The sequence below is a fragment of the Papio anubis genome, chromosome 5 (assembly GCF_008728515.1).
Source record: "Papio anubis isolate 15944 chromosome 5, Panubis1.0, whole genome shotgun sequence".
Lineage (NCBI taxonomy): Eukaryota > Metazoa > Chordata > Mammalia > Primates > Cercopithecidae > Papio > Papio anubis.
In genome coordinates, this window is record NC_044980.1 from 74874452 (window position 1) to 74897515 (window position 23064).

At 40.1% G+C, this 23064-nt stretch overlaps 1 protein-coding gene across 11 annotated transcripts in view; it reads left to right on the forward strand.

The window, feature by feature from the left end:
• The window catches only part of ATG10 (autophagy related 10), a 307457-nt gene that overhangs the window by 22777 nt on the left and 261616 nt on the right, over positions 1 to 23064 (forward strand). For 9 of the 11 annotated variants that reach the window (XM_021939516.2, XM_021939514.2, XM_021939515.2 and 6 more), the window contains one exon: positions 11135 to 11254. In XM_021939516.2, coding sequence (XP_021795208.1) covers positions 11135 to 11254 — 120 coding nt within the window. Of the gene's footprint in view, positions 1 to 4662; positions 4867 to 4915; positions 6605 to 11134; positions 11255 to 23064 lie in introns of those variants that run through there. The other 2 variants (XM_017959716.3, XM_009208718.4) reach the window with 2 other exon arrangements.

Consider the following 23064-nt stretch of genomic DNA (forward strand, 5'->3'; position numbering starts at 1 on the left):
TTCATATCACTGTCATGTAACATCTTTCCGAGGAAACCTTTTTATCATCTCTTCTGAGCTCAAGAACCTACAATGGTTTCCTGTTACCAACTGTTTTAAATGGAATCTCCTTTGGGTTTTTTTGGTTTCTTTTTTTGGTTTTTTTTTTTTTTTTTTTTTTTGAGACGGAGTCTCGCTCTGTCGCCCGGGCTGGAGTGCAGTGGCTGGATCTCAGCTCACTGCAAGCTCCGCCTCCCAGGTTCATGCCATTCTCCTGCCTCAGCCTCCTGAGTAGCTGGGACTACAGGCGCCCGCCACCTCGCCCGGCTAGTTTTTGTATTTTTTAGTAGAGATGGGGTTTCACCGTGTTAGCCAGGATGGTCTCGATCTCTTGACCTCGTGATCCGCCCGTCTCGGCCTCCCAAAGTGCTGGGATTACAGGCTTGAGCCACCGCGCCCGGCCTTGGTTTGTTTTTTTAAGACGTGGAGTCTCTGTAAGTTGCCCAGGCTGGAGTGCAGTGGCTATGTAGAGGCACAATTAGAAGGCACTACACAGCCTTGACTCCTGGCTCAGGCAGTCCTCCTGCCTCAGCCTCCTGAGTAGTGAGGACTAAAGGCGAGAGCAACCTCTCCAAGCTTCCTTTGAGTTTTAAGACTGTAAACTTCCTGCACCCTGTCCCTAGATTCTCAATATCCCTCAATCTATACTCTCCATTCAGGTTCTTTACTGATGTACCTCATTTCAGTCTGTTCCAAGGTTCACTGCCACTGCCCCCATCCCTTCTATTTTTCTTTCTATATCCTCCTATAATTCAAGGATTAACTGAAATCTAACTCCTGTAGGGCACAGGCTCTGGTTCCAGACTGCCTTAGGTCAAATTGCTACACTTAACAGCTGTCTTATCTTGGACAAGTTACCCTCTCTGTCTCAATTTCCTTATTTATAAAATAAAGAAAATCGTAGTAATTTACCTCAAAAAGTTGCTCTGAGTGTTTGTTACCAGTTCTTAATACATAGTAATACATGCAATTTTAATTATTTTAATCCATACTAATTCTTCAGTGGTTGTATAATTTATCACTGTTTTTTATTATCCATTATTCTCTGATGTTCTTTTCAATTTGAATCTTAAAAATTTGATTACTTTGAAAAGAATATATATTCTGAAAAATAAAAAAAATGTTTGATTACAAACTATTGAAGGCAAAGACTGTATTATACTTCTTTTTGAAAGTCTCCTAAACCAAGTCTGGGTGCAGTGGTTTATGCCTGTGATCTCAGCACTTTGGGAGGCTGAGGCAGGCAAATTGCCTTAGCTGAGGAGTTCGAGACTAGCCTTGGTAACATTGCAAAACCCTGTGTCTACAAAAAATACAAAAAAGTAGCTGTGCATGGTGGTGCACACATGTGGTCCCAGCTACTCAAAAGGCTGAGGTGGGAGGATCGCTTGAGCCTGGGAGGTGGAGGTTGCAGTCAGCTGAGATGGCACCACTGCCCTCAATCCTGGGTGACATAGACCCCCTCTCTCTCAAAAAAAAAAAAAAAAGTATCTTAAACCTCTCAGGATGATCTGGGGGCTCCGTGTAATATTTTTTTCTTCTCATCTTACTATCTAGTTTTCTTTTTCTTTTCTGTTTTTTCATTTTACTTTTGTAGCTTAGTTCCAAAAGTATTTGAGGTAGCTTATAAACTATATAATATATAATAACATAAAAAATAAAGAGAAATCAAGATTGTGGAAATATGAAACTTGAATAGAAAGATGTGATTAGGGTAAGTTATACTGAAAATATATTGTGAATGTTGTACAATTATTAAAGGTAGGCCACAAAGTTCCAGGCTTCATCATGGTCAAAGGAAAGAAGGAAACATATTTATTGCCCAGCAAAAACAGCTTCCTGTGTTAAAATAATTGGGAGGCCATTGCCTGAGGAAGCTCCAGTGCCCTGGGTTCCTACATAAACAAACTTACACCCAACTCAGTCTAAATGGTCTTATTCTAGGAAAATGAAACTTGTAGCTTAACCAATCAGAAACCAACTAACCTCTAACCACTGACTTTTACTGGAATGATCCAAGTAAGACTACTCCACTTTGACCAATCATAGATTTTCTTGGCCTTTCTTGTGCCGTGTACTCTACAAAAGCTTTTTAACTGTGTCCCTTTGGTGCAGCCCCATGTTGCTTGCATTCTGGAGCTGACTAATTCATTAATATGCCTAGTGCTCCATTATAGGAATGCTAAGCTTGTGGGAGTTATTTATATCCTGCTCAAGGTCATCGCCAAGGTCTGATTTTTCACAAAAAAAATTTGCAACCTCCTGCATAAATGAGTTAACCATTGTCTGCTCAAATAAACATTTTCTTGTTTTTGTTTTTTGGAGGTAGTATCTTGTTGTGTCACCCAGGCTGGAGGGCAGTAGTGCAGTTATGGCTCACTGTAGCCTCGATTTCCTGGGCTCAAGCTATCCTCCCACTTCAGCCTCCCAAGTAGCTGGGACTACAGGCATGCACCACTATGCCAGGTTAATTTTTGTATTTTTTGTAGAGGCAGGATCTCACCATTTGCCCAGGCTGGTCTTAAATTCCTGGGCTCAAGCAATCCACCTGCCTTGTCCTCCCAAAGTGCTGGGATTACTGTGCCTGACCTCAAATAAACTCTTCAAAATTTTAATGTGCCTTAGTTTATCTTTTAGTACTTAGTAAATATTTAGTGAGTGAAATGGAGGTTGTGATCTCAGATTTTAAAGGATATGCTGAGGCCCTAGAGTTAAATTCTCTAGACTTTGTTAATTCCTTACCTACTTCCCAGTATTTCTCAAAGGGGGCTCTACTGACATTTTTACGGACAACTCTTCACTGTGTGGGATTGTCCTGCACATTGTAGAATGTTTATTTTACCTGGTCCGTCAGTAATAAATGGCAATGGCAAGCTCTAACTTCTTTTCTTTTTGACAATCCAATATGATCCCATTTATTTCCAAGCAGCCCCTTGAAGAGTGGGTTCCCCATAAAGTTGGGAACCGTTGACCTTATTTGCCCATACTCTACTCCATCCAAGCTATGCTGCATCCACTGCCATTTGTTTTATTTTTAAACCTTGCATTCTTTTCAGACCCTGTCTTTGCAGGAGCTCCTCCATATTTTTGGAGTGACTTTGTCTCCACCTGGTTGGCCCTTACTCAAATTTCGAAATTCAGTTCTTTAAGAATTGAATTCATGTGTTCAGAGCTCCAAGTTTTGGAGTCTTCCCCAGTTTTGCCAGGAAGTTTGATATTCTTTTCTAGGAGGACACTCACAGCAAGCACTAGGGTATTGTAGGTACTGAGTGAATGAATGAAAAACTTGTGGAAATAGAAGGCACATTAGTCTCATCTCTGAACAAAGACGTTTGCAAGAAGAAAAATTTAAAGAGAATGTGTCTTTCATTACAAAAATGTTCAACCATTTCTTTTTTTTTTTAATTTTCCAAAATAAAAATATGGCACTTGGTAGTATATTTTAAAGGCACTTTGCTCTATCATCTGGCTGGTACTGATTCTGTAGCTTCTGATATTGTGTTGGTCCTTTTTTTGTTTTTTGTTTTTGAGATGGAGTCCCGCTGTGTCGCCTAAGCTGGAATGCAATGGCACGATCTCAGCTCATTGCAACCTCTGCCTCCCAGGTTCAAGTGGTTCTCCTGCCTCAGCCTCCCAAGTAGCTGGGATTACAGCCGCCTGCCATCACGCCCAGCTAATTTTTGTATTTTTAGTAGAGATGGGGTTTCACCATGTTGGTCAGGATGGTCTCGAACTCCTGACCTCAGGTGATCTGTCCACCTTGGCCTCCCAAAATGCTGGGATTACAGGCATGAGCCACTGCTCCTTTCTGTCTCTTATTTTTTGGATACTTTTGGCCAAGGATACCCCATTATCTCCTTATTTCCTAATTCTGGGAATCTTGGCATATGTGCTGACTAGAGTTTGTTGTACTAGTCCTACCACCCACTGTTCAAAGACAGCAAGACAGTTTGAGCTGGTGGATCAGCTCAAATTGTCATCAGTGGTGGAACAGTTTTTCTTAGGTGCTTGCAGAGTTTTATTATTAAAAAATTAAAATCTTTTAATAATAATGATACTGGTATCAGAAAGATTGGATGTCACATAGATCTGTGGGTTTTGTTGTTGTTGTTTGTTTTAGAGACAGGATCTTGCTCTGTCTCCAGGCTGAAGGGCAGTGTCACGGTCATAGCTCACTGCAACCTTGAATTCCTAGCCTCAAGTGATCCTCCCACCTCGGCCTCCCAAAGTATACATCAGTTTGTGTAAGAAAAGTACCAAGAAGTGAATAGACCTGAAAGTTGAAGAAAGGTACTATAAATGAGAAGAGATATATAGAATAAGTCCATTCAAATTTTTACATTTTTTTTTCTTTTTTCTTTTTTTTTTAAGACAGTCTCGCTTTGTCACCCAGGCTAGAGTGCAGTGGCACAATCTTAGCTCACTGCAACCTCCGCCTCCTGGGTTTAAGCGATTCTCCTGCCTCAGCCTCTGGAGTAGCTAGGACTACAGTGCACACTACTGCACCTGGCTAATTTTTGTATTTTTAGTAGAGAAGGGATTTCACCATGTTAGCCAGGCTGGTCTTGAACTCCTGACCTCAGGTGATTCTCCTGTCTCAGCCTCCCAAAGTGCTGGAATTACAGGCATGAACCACTGTGCTTGGTCTGAATTTTTCTTTTATTCATTTACAACTTAAAAAAAAATTTACTGTTTGCTTATCTGTTATAGATGCTAAGATACAAAGTGTAAATCAAATCCCCAGACATTGTAGACGTTGCTGTATCATCTTCTGGCATTCATTGCAGTGGGTGAAGATGGCAGAGGCTACCCTGATTTTTGTTGCTTGTAGGTAAACCTTTTTTTTTTGCCTGCATCTTTTTTTCTTTCTAGTCTTTAAATTAAGATATTCCACCAGGCTATGTTTAGGCATAAGTTTCTTTCTAGCAGCTTTGTTTTTTTTAGAAACATGGTGAATTCTTTCAGTTTATAGGTAAATCTTTTAAATCTTTTTTCCCCCATCTTAGAACAGTTTTTCGGTTGTACATTTGCTTATGATTGTAGTTCAGAAATTCCAGTTATTTGTAGGTTGGACCTGTGTTCTTTGTCCTTCCCATCGAACAATATGCATGGTTTTCATCATGGTCTCTTTTCTTTTGTGTATTTGGAGAGGATCTTGTGTGCTTATACACTGAAACTCGAATGTGATTTTTTTCCGGCTTCTATACATCTCTCTGTTGCCTTGAATGTAGAATTTATATCTCTACTGTTACATGTTTGAATTTCCTTCCAGTTTTTTCTTATCCAGTTTCCTTTTTAATCTCAGCTGTTTTTCCTTCCTCATCTCTTGCTTTTAGATGAGGTCTTTCCCTTTCTAAACTTTTTCTTTTTAAAATTGGGAACATAGAGTAGATAATTCCTCAGTTTGATTTCCATATTCCTAGTGTAAGCCCATTACAGGAGCAAGCTTTACCTCCTCCTGTTTCTGGTAGTGCCCCTCTTTTGTTATGCAAGAGCTACTTAAAGGTCTTGTGTTTTGGTTTACTTACCTTGACAAAAGAGGGGCATGTTGACTGGTCAGAGGGACCAAGTGTTCCTTCCTTCGTCTCTCTCCCTACCTTTGGAAGCTGGAGGAATCTTCCTCTTTTTGTTAGCTTGGAAAGCAGATGAATGGGTACAACCAAATTTATGAAGGATAGATCATTTTCTATACTCAGGAGAGATCTTCCTTTCCTAGTGTTGAATCTTTCGGTCCTGTAACTATAATGAGGGAAGTGTTTTTGTATGATTTGAAATAGTTTATAGTTTTGTTTTTTTAGTTTTTTGGGATGTTAGTGGTGAGACTGTACTATTTTGAGAGCTCATCCTGTTCCTGCAGCAAACCTGTCACTCGCTGCACAGTACTCAGTGCACCTCAGGGCTTTACCTTCCACATCTGGCCATGCACACTGCACTACTGGGCGAGAACTGCCTTGAAAGAGAATTACCAGTGGGGCTAGAAACCAGGAGGGGAGGGGCAACTCAGGATCTGTTTCTCTGAAGGGAATACAGAATGGGAGAGGGTGAAATGACCCTCTTCCCAACTGACCTAGTGATAGAGAGGTCAGAGCAAGCCTCAGCTACCAACAGAGATTCCTCATTTCTAGGCTAGGTACAGTGTTGCCTCTTATTTAAACTTTGATTTGGAATATGTATTCCAATGGGAAGGCGAGGAGGGAGAATTGAGCCCTGCTGGTCATCTGTTGTCAGGACTGATCCGACTTCTCTTTTGATGTATCTCTGTGCTATTTTATTGGATTGCCCAGGGCCATGCCTTCTGTGTCCCACCCAGGCTGCCAAATGTCTTGAAATCCAGGTCTTTTACCAGCCCTGTCAAAATGATTCATCTTTTGTCTAGGGATCATGCTAGTCTTTTAGCATGATTCCCTTTGAAAGTATCCCAAGTGCTAATTAAAAGTAATTACTTTGGGGTCTTCAGAATCAGGTTATCTTTTGGCCAAGACTTAGGATTCTGCATTTAAATTTGCACTGTGGTTGCTTCTTTGCTCTCTAAAATTGGAGGACCACTGCCTAAGGACCTTGCTAGGTAAGTGATTAAATTAATCTAAATGAATTCAAGCCAAATTGCCATAAAAGTAGTGGGTTGATGTTTAACTCTCCTAGCTGATATTGCATGTTTTTTAAAGAAGAGTCTACACTTAGAGTTATAAATAATGTGGAATTGTTGCTAGGAGGGACAAGTATTCAGGAAATTGCCTACTTTATTAGTCAAAAATGATTTTTAATGTTTAAATGTATGCATAGCATGTTCTGTGGTAATCACATTTTTGTAAATGATCTTAAGTTCCGGGAAATTTAGTTATATTTCTTATAGTGTTTTAGTCCTATTATGACTTTGATATACATTGATTTATAGATTCATCAAATCAACGGCTCCAACTAAAACAATAACAAAGAATTAGTTCCACACACATTATATTAAAAATCACATTAAACAATATGGAGAGTGGTAGTGAAAAAATTGTTTTCAATTAAAAAGGATCATTTAAACAATGATTATATAGTGTTAGAATTCACTAAGGCTGCTTTTCTGGAAAGATATATTTGAACAGCAGCAGAATAAACATCTTCTATGCTTCTAGTCTAAGGGCTAACTTATAGTTTGGGAAGACTACCCTCACTTGGCGGGGAAACTTACTCTATTTTCCAATCTTTAGTCTCTGGTAAAGCAGTTAGAAAAAGGTTTTGATTGAATGTTACGTAACAAAAACAAAAACAAGAACAAAATAACACAATTCTTCAGCTGGAGTAAGTCTCAAGCAAAATGGATGTTAATAACAACTTAATGCCGGGCGTGGTGGCTCACACCTATAATCCTAGTACTTTGGGAGGCTAAGGTGCGTGGATTGCATGAGCTCAGGAGTTCGAGACCAGCCTGGGCAACACAGTGAAACCCAGTCTCTACTAAAATACAAAAAATTAGCCTTGTGTGGTGGCGTGCACCGGTAGTCCCAGCTACTTGGGAGGCTGAGTCAGGAGAATCACTTGAACCCGGGAGGCGGAGATTGCAGTGAACTGAGATCATGCCACTGCATGCCAGCCTGGGCGATTCCGTCTCCAAAACACAAAACAAAACAAAACAACTTATACTTTATGACACAAGGAGTGCTGACTCATTTCTAACTTTTACTTACAACTAGAAATGAGAGATTCATTGTTTAGGATGAGATGAGAATTGAAATTCATCTTTTTACTGAGAGTTCACTTGAGTGACTGTTGTCACCTGTAGTGTGAATTTAGTTTAAGATAACTTAAGTCTGGAAACATATGCAGTTCACATATCTAAGGTTTTTCAATTTGCAAAATAAGTATTCTTGCTATTATTGCTTAATAAGCCACAGTTGTGGTTATTTTCATTTTTAGCCATATTTTCATCCATTTCATTATAGGAAGTTCTGATTCAAATTTCTGCCTCTGCTAGTTTATGAATTTGGTAGAGTACCAGAAAGTATTACAACTTGAAAACTATGTATAAAAATGTTGATTGAATTATATTTACATTTTTGAGTTGAAATATTCTTGAGCAAAAAAGCAATAATTATTCCATGATATTTCATTATGGTACGTTATGATGAATCGAGTTGAGATGGATATCTTTTTAATATAGTATACTTCCTAATTTTGTAATCAAGCCATAAGTGTTTGTATTATTGTATGTAGCATCCTTCAGCAAAGCCTAGTCCTTAGATAATTTTAAAAGTATTCAACCAAATATCAATTAGTGTTTTGATGTTCAGTCATCTTGCTCGTAGCACAGTGCTGTTAATTAGATACACTATGGCTATTGAATGAAATTTTATGTTTAAGTATTTTCAATACTTCAGTAAACCTCAAGTAACTGGAGGGCTTAGGCTACTTTGTTCAGGTTTTTTTTTTTTTTTGAGATGGAGTCTCGCTCTGTTGCCCAGGCTGGAGTGCAGTGGCCAGATCTCAGCTCACTGCAAGCTCCACCTCCCAGGTTCACGCCATTCTCCTGCCTCAGCCTCCCGAGTAGCTGGGACTACAGGCACCCGCCACCTCGCCCGGCTAGTTTTTTGTATTTTTTTTAGTAGAGACGGGGTTCACCGTGTTAGCCAGGATGGTCTCCATCTCCTGACCTTGTGATCCGCCCGTCTCGACCTCCCAAAGTGCTGGGATTACAGGCTTGAGCCACCGCGCCCGGCCTGCTTTGTTCAGTTTTGTTACTAACTAAGAGTCTTGTTGGAGTTTTAAAAATATTAGTAAGTATATTAGTGTTCTTTATGAACGAAAGTTAATTTTTCTTTGATTTAGTATCTTTCAGTATATGTCAGGATCATCATACATTTGGAAAAATTTCCTCTGACTGCACCATATCAGTCTTCTCTTGCTATTCTAGTTTTGCATTCTCTCTCTGATTGATGAAATGGGTTCTGTTACCATCTACGTAATGTTGATATAGAATCGGTATTTCCAGCCCAGATTTCTCTTTCCTTTTGAGTTCAAGACACACCTCAAAATGCCTGCTGGACCCCTTTACTTGGACATTCCACAGACATTTCAAATTCAAACTCAATATGGCCAAATTAAACCCATCTCTCTTCCCAAACCTTTTCTTCCTCCAGAGACCTCTGTCTTACTCAATGAACCACCACCTAAAGGCAGAAAGCTTGGAATCTTTTCTCTCCCCTGTCCCCACCAATCTTTTCAGTTGTATTGTCCATACCTAGTTCAATAGCAGTTTATTTTTCTTAGAGAGACTCACTTTTATCAAATCTTTCCAAGGCATTTGGTTATAGAAATATCAGTTGTCCTTCTTTTTTACTTTTTTTTTTTTTTTTTTGAGACGGAGTCTGGCTATGTCGTCCAGGCTGGAGTGCAGTGGCACCATCTCGGCTCACTGCAAGCTCCGCCTCCCGGGTTCATGCCATTCTCCTGCCTCAGCCTCTTGAGTAGCTGGGACTACAGGCGCCCGCCACCATGCGCGGCTAATTTTTTGTATTTTTAGTAGAGACGGGGTTTCATCGTGTTAGCCAGGATGGTCTTGATCTCCTGACCTCATAATCTGCCCGCCTCGGCCTCCCAAAGTGCTGGGTGAGCCACCACGCCCTGCCCTCTTTTTTACTCTTATGTTCTGGTTTGTTTAACATTTAACTACAGTATATATTTATAATAGGAGAATAAGGTTTGTGAACACACAGTTAACTGATGGGAGCAGAGGTGCTTCATGATCAGCACGCTGTAGACATGAGTCAGTGTCGATTAATCTGGCAAGTTGGTTAGATGGAGGTTGGATAAGAGAGTTCCTACTGTAATTATTTGTATTTCTTATCTCCCTTTGTTAGAATATGAGCTCTTACAAGGCAAGGACTATATATTTTTTCATTTTTGTATACCTAACTTTTACTTACGCACAGTGCCTGCTACTTAATAGATATTCACTATGTATTTGTTGGATGAATGAACAAACTTACATAGATTATACTAAATTTGAATAATCAGAAATGACACTGGTTTAGGAATTAGCTAGTATAGACAGATCATTGACCTTGGAGCCAAACAGGGGTTTAAAATCCTTGCAGTTTATATGATTTTAATTCAATTGAACAAAAGCATCTAGAGTGTTTACTATGCTAAGCACCAAAGATACAGGAACAGGAATATAAAAACAGAAAAAGCTGGGCATTGTGGCTCATGCCTATAATCTCAGCACTCTGGGAAGCTGAGGCTGGTGGATCGCTTGAGGTCAGGAGTTTAAGACCAGCTTGGCCAACATGGTGAATCCCTATCTTTACTAAGAATACAAAAATTAGCCAGTGTGGTGGCATGCAACTGTGATCCCAGCTACTCGAGAGGCTGAGGTGGGAGAATCACTTGAACCTGGGAAGCGGAGGTTGCAGTGAGCCGGCATCATGCCATTGCACTCCAGCTTGGATGATGGAGCGAGTCTTCATCTCAAAAACAACAATAACAACAGCAACAAAAATAAAAACAACAAAAATAAAAACAACAACAAAAAAATGGGCATAAGGTGAGAAAGATAGAAAAAACAAAAACACTTTTTTATTTTTTTTGAGATGGGGTCTCATTCTCTCGCCCAGGCTGGAGTAGAGTGGCATGATCATAGCTAACTGCAGTCTTGAACGCTTGGTCTCAAGTGATCCTCCTGCCTCAGCCTCCTGAGTAGATGAGACTACAAGTGCACACCACTATGCCTGGCTGTTTTTTAGTTTGTATATAGACAGAGTCTTGAACGCTTGGTCTCAAGTGATCCTCCTGCCTCAGCCTCCTGAGTAGATGAGACTACAAGTGCACACCACTATGCCTGGCTGTTTTTTAGTTTGTATATAGACAGAGTCTTGCTATGTTGACCAGGTTAGTCTCGAACTCCTCAGTTCAAGCCGTCTTCCTGCTTTGGCCTCCCAAATTGCTGGGATTACAGGTGTGAGCCACCATGCCTGACCAAAACCATTTTTCAGTGGCCTTGAGGCCATTCTACATCCCAAATTTTGGTTTATTGACAGAAATAAATCAATTAGCAGAATTCCTTTCAATATTATTCTAAAGTTGATGCTAATACTTAGTTTTTATATTACAGTTGTCATTTAACATGGAAGAAGATGAGTTCATTGGAGAAAAAACATTCCAACATTATTGTGCAGAATTCATTAAACATTCACAACAGATAGGTGATAGTTGGGAATGGAGACCATCAAAGGTAAGAATGGAAATGTTTGTTTTCTATCTCAAAAGAGGATTTTTTGTTTTGTATTGTTTTGGTTTGTTGACATGTACCTCCATAATTGAAATTAAGGTATGAAAACTGGTTTGATTTAGTAAAAGGCTTAAATTGAAGGATGTCTTACAACAGATGTCCATTTTCTTATTTCAACTATATATATTCATTATTATCAGGCTAATGAAGTATTATTTTGAAAAGTCTTGCCGGGCGCGGTGGCTCAAGCCTGTAATCCCAGCACTTTGGGAGGCCGAGACGGGCGGATCACGAGGTCAGGAGATCGAGACCATCCTGGCTAAAATGGTGAAACCCCGTCTCTACTAAAAAATACAAAAAACTAGCCGGGTGAGGCGGCGGGCGCCTGTAGTCCCAGCTACTCGGGAGGCTGAGGCAGGAGAATGGCCTGAATCCGGGAGGCAGAGCTTGCAGTGAGCTGAGATCCGGCCACTGTACTCCAGCCTGGGCAACAGAGCAAGACTCCGTCTCAAAAAAAAAAAAAAAAAAAAAAAGTCCTTAGGTAACCTGCTTAATTTAATAGATAGAAATTAGCATATTAATTATTTGAATATGAACAGATGTTTCTGTGGTGCTTCAAATCATCAATCCTAAGTTAATATTCTTAGGAAACTACTTTCGTCTAGAGAGTAAAAAGATAATCTTGAAACCAAACCATAAACAATCACAAATTCTGAAATATTGAGGACTGTATTAATTGGAAATTTCCTATTAATATAAACATATTTCAAAATATTTTTTCTTTTTTGTGACAGAGTCTCACTCTGTCCCCAAGGCTGGAGTGCAATGGCATGATCTTGGCTCACCGCAACCTGTGCCTTTCGAGTTCAAGTGATTCTTGTGCCTCAGCCTCCCTAGTAGCTGGGACTACAGATGTGCACCACCACACCTGGCTAAATTTTTTGTATTTTTAGTAGAGATGGAGTTTCGCCATGTTGGCCAGGGTGGTCTTGAACTCCTGGCCTTGAGTGATCTGCCCACCTCAGCCTCCCAAAGTCCTGGGATTATAGGCGTGAGCCACCACGCCCAGCCCCCAAATTTTTTTTTGTTTTTTTGAGATAGGTTCTTGTTCTGTTCTGGAGTATGGTGGCACAATCTTGGCTCACTGCAATCACCACTTCCTGGGTTCAAGCGATTCTTGTGCCTCAGCCTCCCGAGTAGCTGGGACTATAGGTGCATGCCACTGTACCTGGCTAATTTTTGTATTTTGAGTAGAGACGGGGTTTCACCATGTTGGCCTTTCTGGTTTCAAGTGATCACTCCTGACCGCAAGTGATCTGCCCACCTCCATCTCCCAAAGTGCTGAGATTACAAGCGTGAACCATCACACCTGGCCCAAAGTATTTTTTTTCTCTTGGTTCGGTTCAGTAATAATAATGTAAAAGGCCTATGTACTTATTTCCACACTTACAGTTAGTTCTCTGTCAAAAACTGTTTTTTTGTTGTGTTTTGTTTTGAGACAGAGTCTTGCTCTGTTACCCAGGCTGGAGTGCAGTGGCACAATCTTGGCTCACTGCAGTCTCTGCCTCCTGATTCAAGCAATTCTCATGCCTCAGCCTCCCAAGTAGTAGCTGGGATTTTAGGTGTCCACCACCATGCCTGGCTAATTTTTGTATTTTTAGTAGAGACAAGGTTTGGCCATGTTGGCCAGGTTGGTCTCGAACTCCTGACCTCAAGCCACCCTGCCTCAGCCTCCCAAAGAGCTGGGATTACAAGCATGAGCCACCACGCTTGGCCTCTGTCAAAAGCTTTTTAAAGAGTTCCTTGAAATCCCTTCCTTAGAGAATAGGTAAATTTTCTCTACTTAACATTTTACCCGGTTCCTGGAAAGTGATGAATCCTGATTCTCTGCTGGTTGGATCTGTTTCCTGTATACACTCTGAGGAATGAACAGTTTCGGTTGGATTTCCTATGATTCAGAACTGGACCCGGGAGGCGTAGGTTTTGATCAGGTCCAGAGTGTCACTGGGGAAACAAGCCATGATTTCCTCTTGGGTCTTGTGCAGGCTGAACTTTGACAGGGCGGCTTATGCACAGTTCAGAGAGTAGGGTCAATCTTTTGTGGTAGTCCAGTCCCACTCTCTAAGTAGCAACTAGACAGTTGATCACCCCTCAGGAAGTCTCCCCCTCCAGGATAACGTGACTGTGCTAGCACCTCTCATTGGTTTTGTTCCGGGGTATATTTTATAGTTTTGTTTGCTATAATGTTTCAATTTTTATTCATCTTGTTTTTTCTATGATTATTGCTGATGTGAAACAACTGTAATTTTGTATATTAATTTTGTAACCATTCAGTCACCTTATTGAATTTCCCTGTTTGTTTTCATGGGTTTTCAGTGGTTTCTCTTGGAATGAGGTCATCCGCAAACTAAGAGGTGTTTTTTTTTATTGTTTTTTAAATTGAGTTCTTTGTGATAGTTCTCTCTATTATTTTATGCATTGACTAGAAAAATGTTAAGTGATAATAAGAAATCTTACCTTGAGCGTGATTTAATATTTATGCGTTTGTTATAAAATGATTAAATAAAATATTGATTATTTATTGAATTAGTATAGGTTTCTGACCCCTTTTGACCTGTAATAATTTGTGTGATTATTCCTTGGGAACTTTGCTTTTTCACCAGTTTTTTTTTTTTTTAAAGAAATTTTTCTTCATCTTAAGCTGGAGGCAAGATGATAAAAATTCCTGTTACCATTCCATTACCTGGCAGAATGTGGGAGGGGAAGGCTAAGGAAGGAGCTGGGACTGTGTATGCATTTGTGTTTGAAGGGTGAGGGGGCTGGGGCTGAGAAGGATCTTCAGTAGGGAAATTCTGTCACAAGTTTCTCCACTGAAGTTGTAAACTAATGCCCCAAGAACTGGTTTTCAGGATTTGTTTTCATTATTGACCTTTCTCTAAAAAGGTATGCTTAAGTCTAGCCTTCTGTTGGCTGCCACTGCTTGCTTAGGTAGGAAAGTTCCTTACCTTTTGGAGTGGGAGTTACACCTCTAATTAAGTGTAGTTCACTTTCATGTAGGGGATGAGCACTGAGATAGTGTTGAAACATTACAATAAATGGGTCAAGCTTCCAGGGACAGAACAATAGGAAGACTGAGTCCAGAAGTCTGTGGCTGACCAGAGTGCCTGGCCTATTGCTAGGTTGGAAATAGGGGTCCAAGTGTTACCAGATCTTTTGATATTTTGAGAAAGGTTAAGCATTCAGATTTGGGTGGAGAGATCTCTGAATTTTTAAATGTTGGCAACTAATTAAAAAAGATTATTTTTCCAACAGTGAGGACCAAACCAAACATGTCAGTGATGCCCAATGTGATGGTCAGTTTATGACCTCTGGGATTGGGTGTCTGTCTGGTATGACTGTGATTTCTCTTCCAGCCCCGCCTCAGCACATGCTATTGCACTGAATTAATGACAGGGGCTCTAGGCATAGCAGATTCTTGTGTTCTCAATTTGGACATATTAGTATTTTTGCCACCTAATTTCTGCGATCCTGTGCCATTTTTCTGAAGGGAATTGTGAATCAGTCACTTGGTTATATCCTCAAACCTTTCCTTGTATTATGTAGTATCTCAAGTCTTTTTCTGGGACTGTTCGGAGACAGTATTCTTATACTATTGTTTTGCTTTTCAGGCCTCAGAAATTTATTATTTTTTAAAATTGTCGTATTGACGTATAATTGGCATACAATAAACTGCATATATTTAAAGTGTACAACTTATTAAGTTTTGACATATCTGTAGACCTGTGAACCTTTACTAAAATCAAGAGTAAATTCATCACCCAATAAAGTTTCCTCATAGTCCTGCTTTCCAATGCCTCCCTCTGCCCCTTCTTGCTCCTGCAACTTATTCTTAAAGTCTTGTTTACTTTGGGAGGCCAAGGCAGGTTGATTACCTGAGGTCAGGAGTTCGAGATCAGCCTGGCCAACATGGTGAAACCCTTTCTCTACTAAAAGTACAAAAAATTAGCTGGATGTGGTGGAGCGTGCCTGTAATTCCAGCTACTCGGGAGGCTAGGGCAGGAGAGTCGCTTGAACCTGGGAGACAGAAGTTGCAGTGAGCCAAGATCCTGCCATTGCACTCCAGCCTGGCCAACTCCAGCCTGGCAAACAAGAGCGAAATTCTGTCTCAAAAAAAAAAAAAAAAAAAAAAAAATCTTATCTATACCTATGTATAGGGCTCCTTTATTTTATTTTATGTTTTTAGAGACAGGGTCTCTGTCACCCAGGTTGGCGTGATCATAGCTCACTGCAGCCTCAACCTCCCCAGCTCAGGTAATCCTCCCACTTCAAGCTCCTGAGTAGCTGGGACCACAAGTGTGTACCACCACGCCTGGCTAATTTTTTTTTTTTCAATTGAGACAGGGTCTCACTCTGTTGTCCAGACTGGAGTGCAATGGCATGATCATGGCTCACTGCAGCCTTGATCTTCTGGGCTTAAGTGATCCTTCCACCTCAGCTCCCTAAGTAGCTGGGCCACATGCACATACTGCGACACCCAGCTAATTTTTTAATTTTTGTAGAGATGGGATCTCACTATGTTGCCCAGGCTGGTCTTGAACTCCTGGGCTCAAGCAGTCCTCCCACCTCGGCCTCTCAAAGTGTTGGGATTACGGGTGTGAGCCACCGTGCCTGGCCAAGGTTCCTTTAAAGAGGAATATATATATTGTCCCTCATACCTTCAGGTTTTATTGTCACTCACACAATCACTTTGGCACCATCCATTTTTTTTTATTTTTTTATTTTTAAAACTAAATTAAATTAAATTGCTTTTTTTTTTTTGAGACAAAGTCTCACTCTGTCGCCCAGGCTGGGGTGCAGTAGTGCGTTTCTGGCTTGCTGCAATGTCCACCTCCCAGGTTCAAGTGATTCTCCTGCCTCAGCCTCCCGAGTAGCTGGGATTACAGGCATGTGCCACCACACCTAACTAATTCTATTTTATTTTTAGTAGAGACAGGGTTTCACCATGTTGACCAGGCTGGTCTTGAACACCTGACCTTAAGTAATCTACCCACCTTGGCCTCCCAAAGTGCCGGGATTACAGATGTGAGCCACTGAGCCTGGCCCATTTTATTTTTTGAATTTAAACAGAGTCCTGAAAATATTTAGATAATTGGTATAATTTAACTTTATGGAAAGGTGTAAAACATTACTTTTCAGGCAAAGTTGATGAGAAAAGCAGTGTGAATTAATGATACATAAATTACTAAAAAACTTAAAGTAGGCAAAATATTTTTAATTTTTATATCTGGAACTATGCAGAATAAGAATACTTTAAATCAATATTTTTCAGTGAGGGTGGAATGCTATTGGCATCTAGGCAGGATAATTCTTGTTCCCTTACCTCTAACCTTTCCAAAATCCTCAGGAAGGTGGTACACTTGTTACACCCATTGTTTACCATGATGGTCTGTCAGATATTAAAGATAGTGGTTAAGAACATGGGCTTCACAGTCAGGCAGATCCAGGTTCAAATACCTGCTGTATCATTTACTAACTGGATTTTGGACTTGTTACTTAATGTCTCCAAACTCTATTTGCTTTATCTGTAAACTAGGAATAACAATACTACTTACTTTACATGGTTGTTGTGTTATTTTGCTTTCAAAGTGTTGAGCCTGGTGTCTTTCTCTCTCTCTCTCTCTCTCTCTCTCTTTCTTTCTCTTTCTTTTTTTTTTTTTTGGCAGAGTCTTGCTCTGTTGCCCAGGCTGGAATGCAGTGATGCAGTGGCGCGATCTCGGCTCACTGCAACCTCTGCCTCCCTGGTTCAAGCGATTCTCCTGCCTCATTGTTCTGAGTAGCTGGGATTACAGGTGCGCACCACCAGGCCTGGCTAATTTTTGTATTTTTAGTAAAGGTGGGATTTCACCATGTTGGTCAGGCTGGTCTCAAACTCCTGACCTCGTGATCCACCCGCCTTGGCTTCCCAAAGTGCTGGGATTATAGACATGAGTTACCGCGCCCAGCCTTAGCCTGGTTTCTGACACATAGAAAGCCATCTTATAATTTTTAGTTAGTTGTTTGAAATTTTCAGCGTCTTTTATTATAGAAGTAATGCTATAAATGAAGTTGTAGTTTGATTTTCAGAAAACTCTGTAAAAGTGTATTTAGCACCAAATATACTGTACTAGTTGATAGTATATTATCTGAGTTTCTCTAGGATTATAAGGGGGAGCCAAAGAAGGAGAATTCTCTCTTCCTTTTTCAAGAGGAGCCTTACCAAAATGTTTACCGTCTTTTCTTTGGCAGCCCATAATCTCATTAGTGTTTCATATCGGCTGCCTCTACACTAATTCAGGACCATATAGCTTCTCACCCGAACCATTTCAATGGCCTGACAACTCTTCTCCAATTCATTCAACACATTTCTGTCATCATTAATCCTTTAAAAAGTATCTTTGTAAGAGTCCCATTTTCTATATGATTTTTTTTCCTTGTTTCAGTTTGAGCTTTCTTGTCACGGAATAATATAGAAACTCCATCACAGAGTATTCCGGGCTCCGCATTGTGGCTTCCTGGTACCTTTCTAGCTTCATTGTCCACTCTAATTCATTTCCTTTCACTCTCTCTCCAGAGTCCTAAAAATGAAGGAAAAGCTATTTGAAAAATAAATAAGTAAACTTTTATCAGCACTAGAAAACAAAAAAAAATGTATCATCAAGGGATTATAAAACTTGATGAATTTCTGAAAGGTAGAAAGCAGGAAAAATTGGATTGAAGAAAGAAACCAGATCCCAAAGCAGGATTTAGAGAGGACTGTGGTGAAAAACTGGAGGGTAGGGGAGCAGAAGGGAGGGCTCCAAGTGCAGAGATTATGGATCCAAATGCAATTCTGAGTTCCTTACTCTCTGCTTTTATAAGTTGTTTAGAAGTAAGCATATTAAGCTAATAAGCTTTAATTAAAGCCTCTTTTTTACTTAATTTTGGATAATCAGTTTTACCCTTGATGTCTTTATCTTCACAGCAGTTTTTAAGATTCTCTCTTACTCTAGCCTTGTGAGTTTGCTGAGTTGGTTCTTTTTATATTAGGAAAAATGGCAGGAGCAAATATATGAATTATTAATGTTCTCCTAGGGTCACACTATAACCACATGGTCAGTGCATGTTTGTCATGGTGGATCATAAAAATACATCTACAAGCAAAGGTGTTAGACTGTTGTTTTAGTTCATCAAGCCTGACATTGCATAAATGAGTCCCTAACATTCTTTGAACAGAGGTCCCAAGAATCCCAAGTGGTTCTTCTGCTTTTGTGCCTTCATGGACTCCCAGATCTGCTTTCTTTTCTAGAGAGCTGAAAAACATTGTATAATCTCGAATTTCACCTTGTTTTTAAGATGCAACCTTTGAGGATATTTTTCAGAAACTTCACGTGTGTGTGTGTGTGTGTGTGTGTGTGTGTGTGTGTATTTTGAGACAGAGTCTCACTCTATCACCCAGGCTGGAGTGCAGCAGTGTGATCTCGACTCACTGCAACCTCTGGCTCCCAGGTTCAAGTGATTCTCGTGCCTTAGCCTCCCCGGTAGCTGGGACTACAGGCATGCGCCACCATGCCCGGCTAACTTTTGTATTATTATTATTTTTTTTGGTAGAGACGGGGTTTCGCCATGTTGACCAGGCTGGTCTCGAACTCCTGGCCTCAAGTGATCTGCCCACCTCAGCCTCCCAAAGTGTTGGGATTACAGGCGTGAGCCACCATGCCCGCCTCACTTCAGTTTTTCATGTTCTTTACCTACACAACTGAAAACAGTAGAGAACTTTAAATCTAATATATCAATTGAGGCAAAAGGTTTGCCTCTCTTGTGCTACCTTATGATTTCTCACTTTGTATTCCCTTTGAGCCCTACTTCTTAAGTGTCATTAGTTTCATTTCCTGTTTTCCACTCATTAAAAAAAGGGCAAAATGTGCTAAAGTATTCACATAATTATATAAACACTAAAGTACAGACAAAAGTGGTGGCCGAGGTGAAAGTGATCTGTTGGCAGTCAATGCCACCCTGTAGAAGCTCAGAATGTCCATATGTCCTCAACTGATGAAGAAATGTCTTAATTTGGCAAAGATAGCAATTTAAGTATCTTAATGTAACAATTCATAAATGTGTAGGTTATTTAAAAGTCCAGTGTATAAAACTTGAGAATTGCTTGCATGGATTTTATTTCTGGAGATAATTTGTGTTGTGGAGAAATTACATAGACCCAGAGAGGTATAATTACAGAAGTTGTTTTCATAAATGGGGATTTTGGTGCAGATCTAGATAACTGGTTGTGATTCTGCTGTGATTGCTAAATACTTGATTTTTACTTAAATTTAATTATTTACTTTAAATTTATTTTAGTAAATAAAATTAGTTTAATTTAATTTACTTCACTACTTAATTTTTGCTTAACTTTTATTTTTTTTCCACTAATTTACCTTTAAAATGTTTACATCTACTTACGTTTTTAAAGTCTTCACAAGACCCACTTTACCAGTTTAGTTCTCAGTTTCTTTGTTTGCAATATGGGGGTGCAGTTACTAAATTGTTAATGGTGCTAAAGTCAGTGCCTAGGTGCTGGAGTGCAGTGCAGTGGAGTGATCATGGCTCACTGCAGCCTTGACTTCCTGGGCTGAAGGGATCTTCCTGTCTCAGCCTGTCTGAGTAGTTGGGACTACAGGTATGCACCACCACACCTGGCTATTTTTTAATTTTTTTGTAGAGATGGGATCACACTATGTTGCCCAGGCTGATCTTGAACTCCTGGCCTCAAGTGATCCTCCCACCTTGGCTTCCCAAAGTGCTGGGATTACAGGTGTAAGCTACTGTGCCTGGCTATGCCTAGGTGTCATTAATTGCCAGGCCATGCTCTAGACTCCAGGGCCCTGGCCTCTAGTAGTTGCTTTTCAAAGAAGCACTTTAAAAGGAATATGTACCAATAGCAAATGGCAATCATATGCTGAAGGTTAGGTTAAGTTTGCAACTGAAGGTAAAATTTGAACACAGAATATCATAGTGAGTAAGACCTTGGCGTTTGGAACTGTTTAGAACTGGGTTAAATCCTAGATATGACTTGTGTCCTCATGCAAGTTATTTTTTCTTTCACAGCCTCAGTTTTTACATCTAGCAAATGTGGATGGTAATACTTACTATGTACATGATTATAAGGATAATGAGAAAACAAATATGAAAGAACTTAGCAGAGTACTTGATATACAGGAAGCATTCAATATATCTTAGCCTATAAAAAGTAATAAGAAGTGAATGTGCACATGAAGGCTGCTGATCTCATATCTGCCAGCATCCCGCTGACACCAGTGCTGGTGCACACACACACAGGGATGCCAGCGGCCCTACCCTCTCACCCTGTGCCACCATTGTGAACATTCACATGGAGGCCATCAGCCCTGCGCCCTGCAGTCCCCTGCCACATCCAACAAGTATGCACTCTGCTGCACTGCTGTTGCTGCTAGCACGTGCAAATGAACATGGATCCCACTGCCACCGCCCAACAAAGAACTTTGGTTGGCATCACCCATTGGAGTGTTGTGGCTAGTGGTCTGAGAACACCTTGGCTCCTCCAGTGCAGCAGATTCATAACCTCAGGGGGACAGAGAACAAAGCTGAGGGCCCATTACCCAACCCCTCAGAATTAGAGCACACAGCTCAGGAGGGCTGAAGTGAGCCTTGGCCCCCTAAAATCTTCCAGATTGAAGGAATATCAGGCCACACAGATGAGAAAGAACTAGTGCAAGAACTATGGCAACTCAAAAAACCAGGGTGTCTTCTTACCTCCAAACAACTGCACTAGTTCCTCAGCAATGGTTCTTAACCAGGCTGAAATGACAGAAATATAATTCAGAATATGGATAGGAATGAAGATCATTGAGATTCAGAAGGAAATTGAAACCCAATTTAAGGATTCTTAGGAGCATAATAAAATAATACAGGAGATGATAGAAGTAGTATCCATTTTTAAGAAAGATCCAGACTGATCTGATAGAGCTAAAGAACTCACCTCAAGGATTTCAGAATACAATTATAAGTATTAACAGCAGAATCGACTAAGCTGAGGAAAGAGTCTCGGAGCTCGAAGTTTGGTTCTTCAGAATAACTCAATTAAACAAAACAAAACAAAAATAAAGAAGAATGTACAAAACCTCTGAAACATATAGGGTTATGTAAAGAGACCACCCCTAGGACTCACTGGTATCCCTGAAAGAGAGGGAGAGAAAGCAAACAACTTGGAAAACGTATTTCAGGATATTGTCTATGCAAATTTCCCCAACCTTCCTAGATAGGCCAACACTGTATTTCAGGAAATGCAGAGAACCCCTGCAAAATACTACACAAGAAGACCATTCCCAAGACACATAGTAATCAGATTCCCCTAGGTTGAAATGAAAGAAAAAATTTTAAAGGCAGCTAGAGAGAAGGGGCAGATCACCTAAAAAGGAAACCCCATCAGGCTAACAGCAGACCTTTCAGCAGAAACCCTACAAGCCAGAAGAGTTTGAGGGCCTATATTCAGCATTTTTAAAGAAAAGAATTTATAATCAAGAATTTCATATTCAGTCAAGCTATGTTTCGTAAATGAAGGAGAAATAAGATCCTCTCCAGACAAGCAAATGCTGAGGGAATTCATTACCACCAAACTTGCATTATGAGAGGTCCTGAGAAAGGGCTAAATATGGAAAGGAAAGACTGTTACTGGCCACTATAAAAACACACTTAAGTACCACACAAACAAGTCTGTATTATAACCAGCTAAACAACATGATAACATGGATCAAATCCACATGTATCAATACGAACCGTGAATGTAGACAGGCTAAATGCCCCAATTAAAAGGCACAGAGTGGCAAGTTGGATAAAGAAGCAAGACCCAACTATGTGCTGTCTTCAAGAGACCCATCTCACATGCAGTGACATCCATAGGCTCAAAGTAAAGGGATGAAGAAAAATCTACCAAGAAAATGGAAAACAGAAAGAAAGCAGGGGTTGCTCTCTAATTTCAGACAAAACTGACTTTAAACCAACAAAGATAAAAAATGACAAAGAAGGATATTACATAATGGTAAAGGGCACAGTTCAACAAGAGGACCTAAATATCCAAAATATGTAAGTACCCATACAGGAACACCCAGATTCATAAAGCAAGTTCTTAGAGACCTACAAAGAGACTTAGGTAACCACACAATAATAGCAGGAGAGTTTAACACCCCATTGACAGTATTAGACAGATCGTTGAGGCAGAAAACTACCAAATATTTGGGACCTGAACTCAACACTTGACAAACAGAGAAAAGACATCTACAGAACCCTCTACCCAAAAACAACAGACTATACATTCTTCTGCATATGGCATATACTCTAAAATTGACCACACACTCAGACATAAAAAAAATACTCAGCCAAAAAAAACAAAACAGAAACCCACAAAATCATACCAACCACACTCTTGGACTACAGCATAATAAAAATAGATATCAAGGCTAAGAATATCACTCAAAACCATACAATTAATGGAAATTAAACAACCTGATCCTGAATGACTGGGTAAATAATGAAATTAAGGCAGAAATCAAGACATTCTTTGAAACTATTGAGAGCCCTCAATGCCCACATCAAAAAGTTAGAAAGATCTCAAATAAACAACCTAAATCCCAACTAGAGGACCTACAGAAATGAGGAAACCAACGCCAGAGCTAGCAGAAGATAGAAATAACCAAAATCAGAGCTGAACTGAAGGAAATTGACATGCAAAAAAAAAAAAAGCCATACAAAAGATCAACTAATCTAGG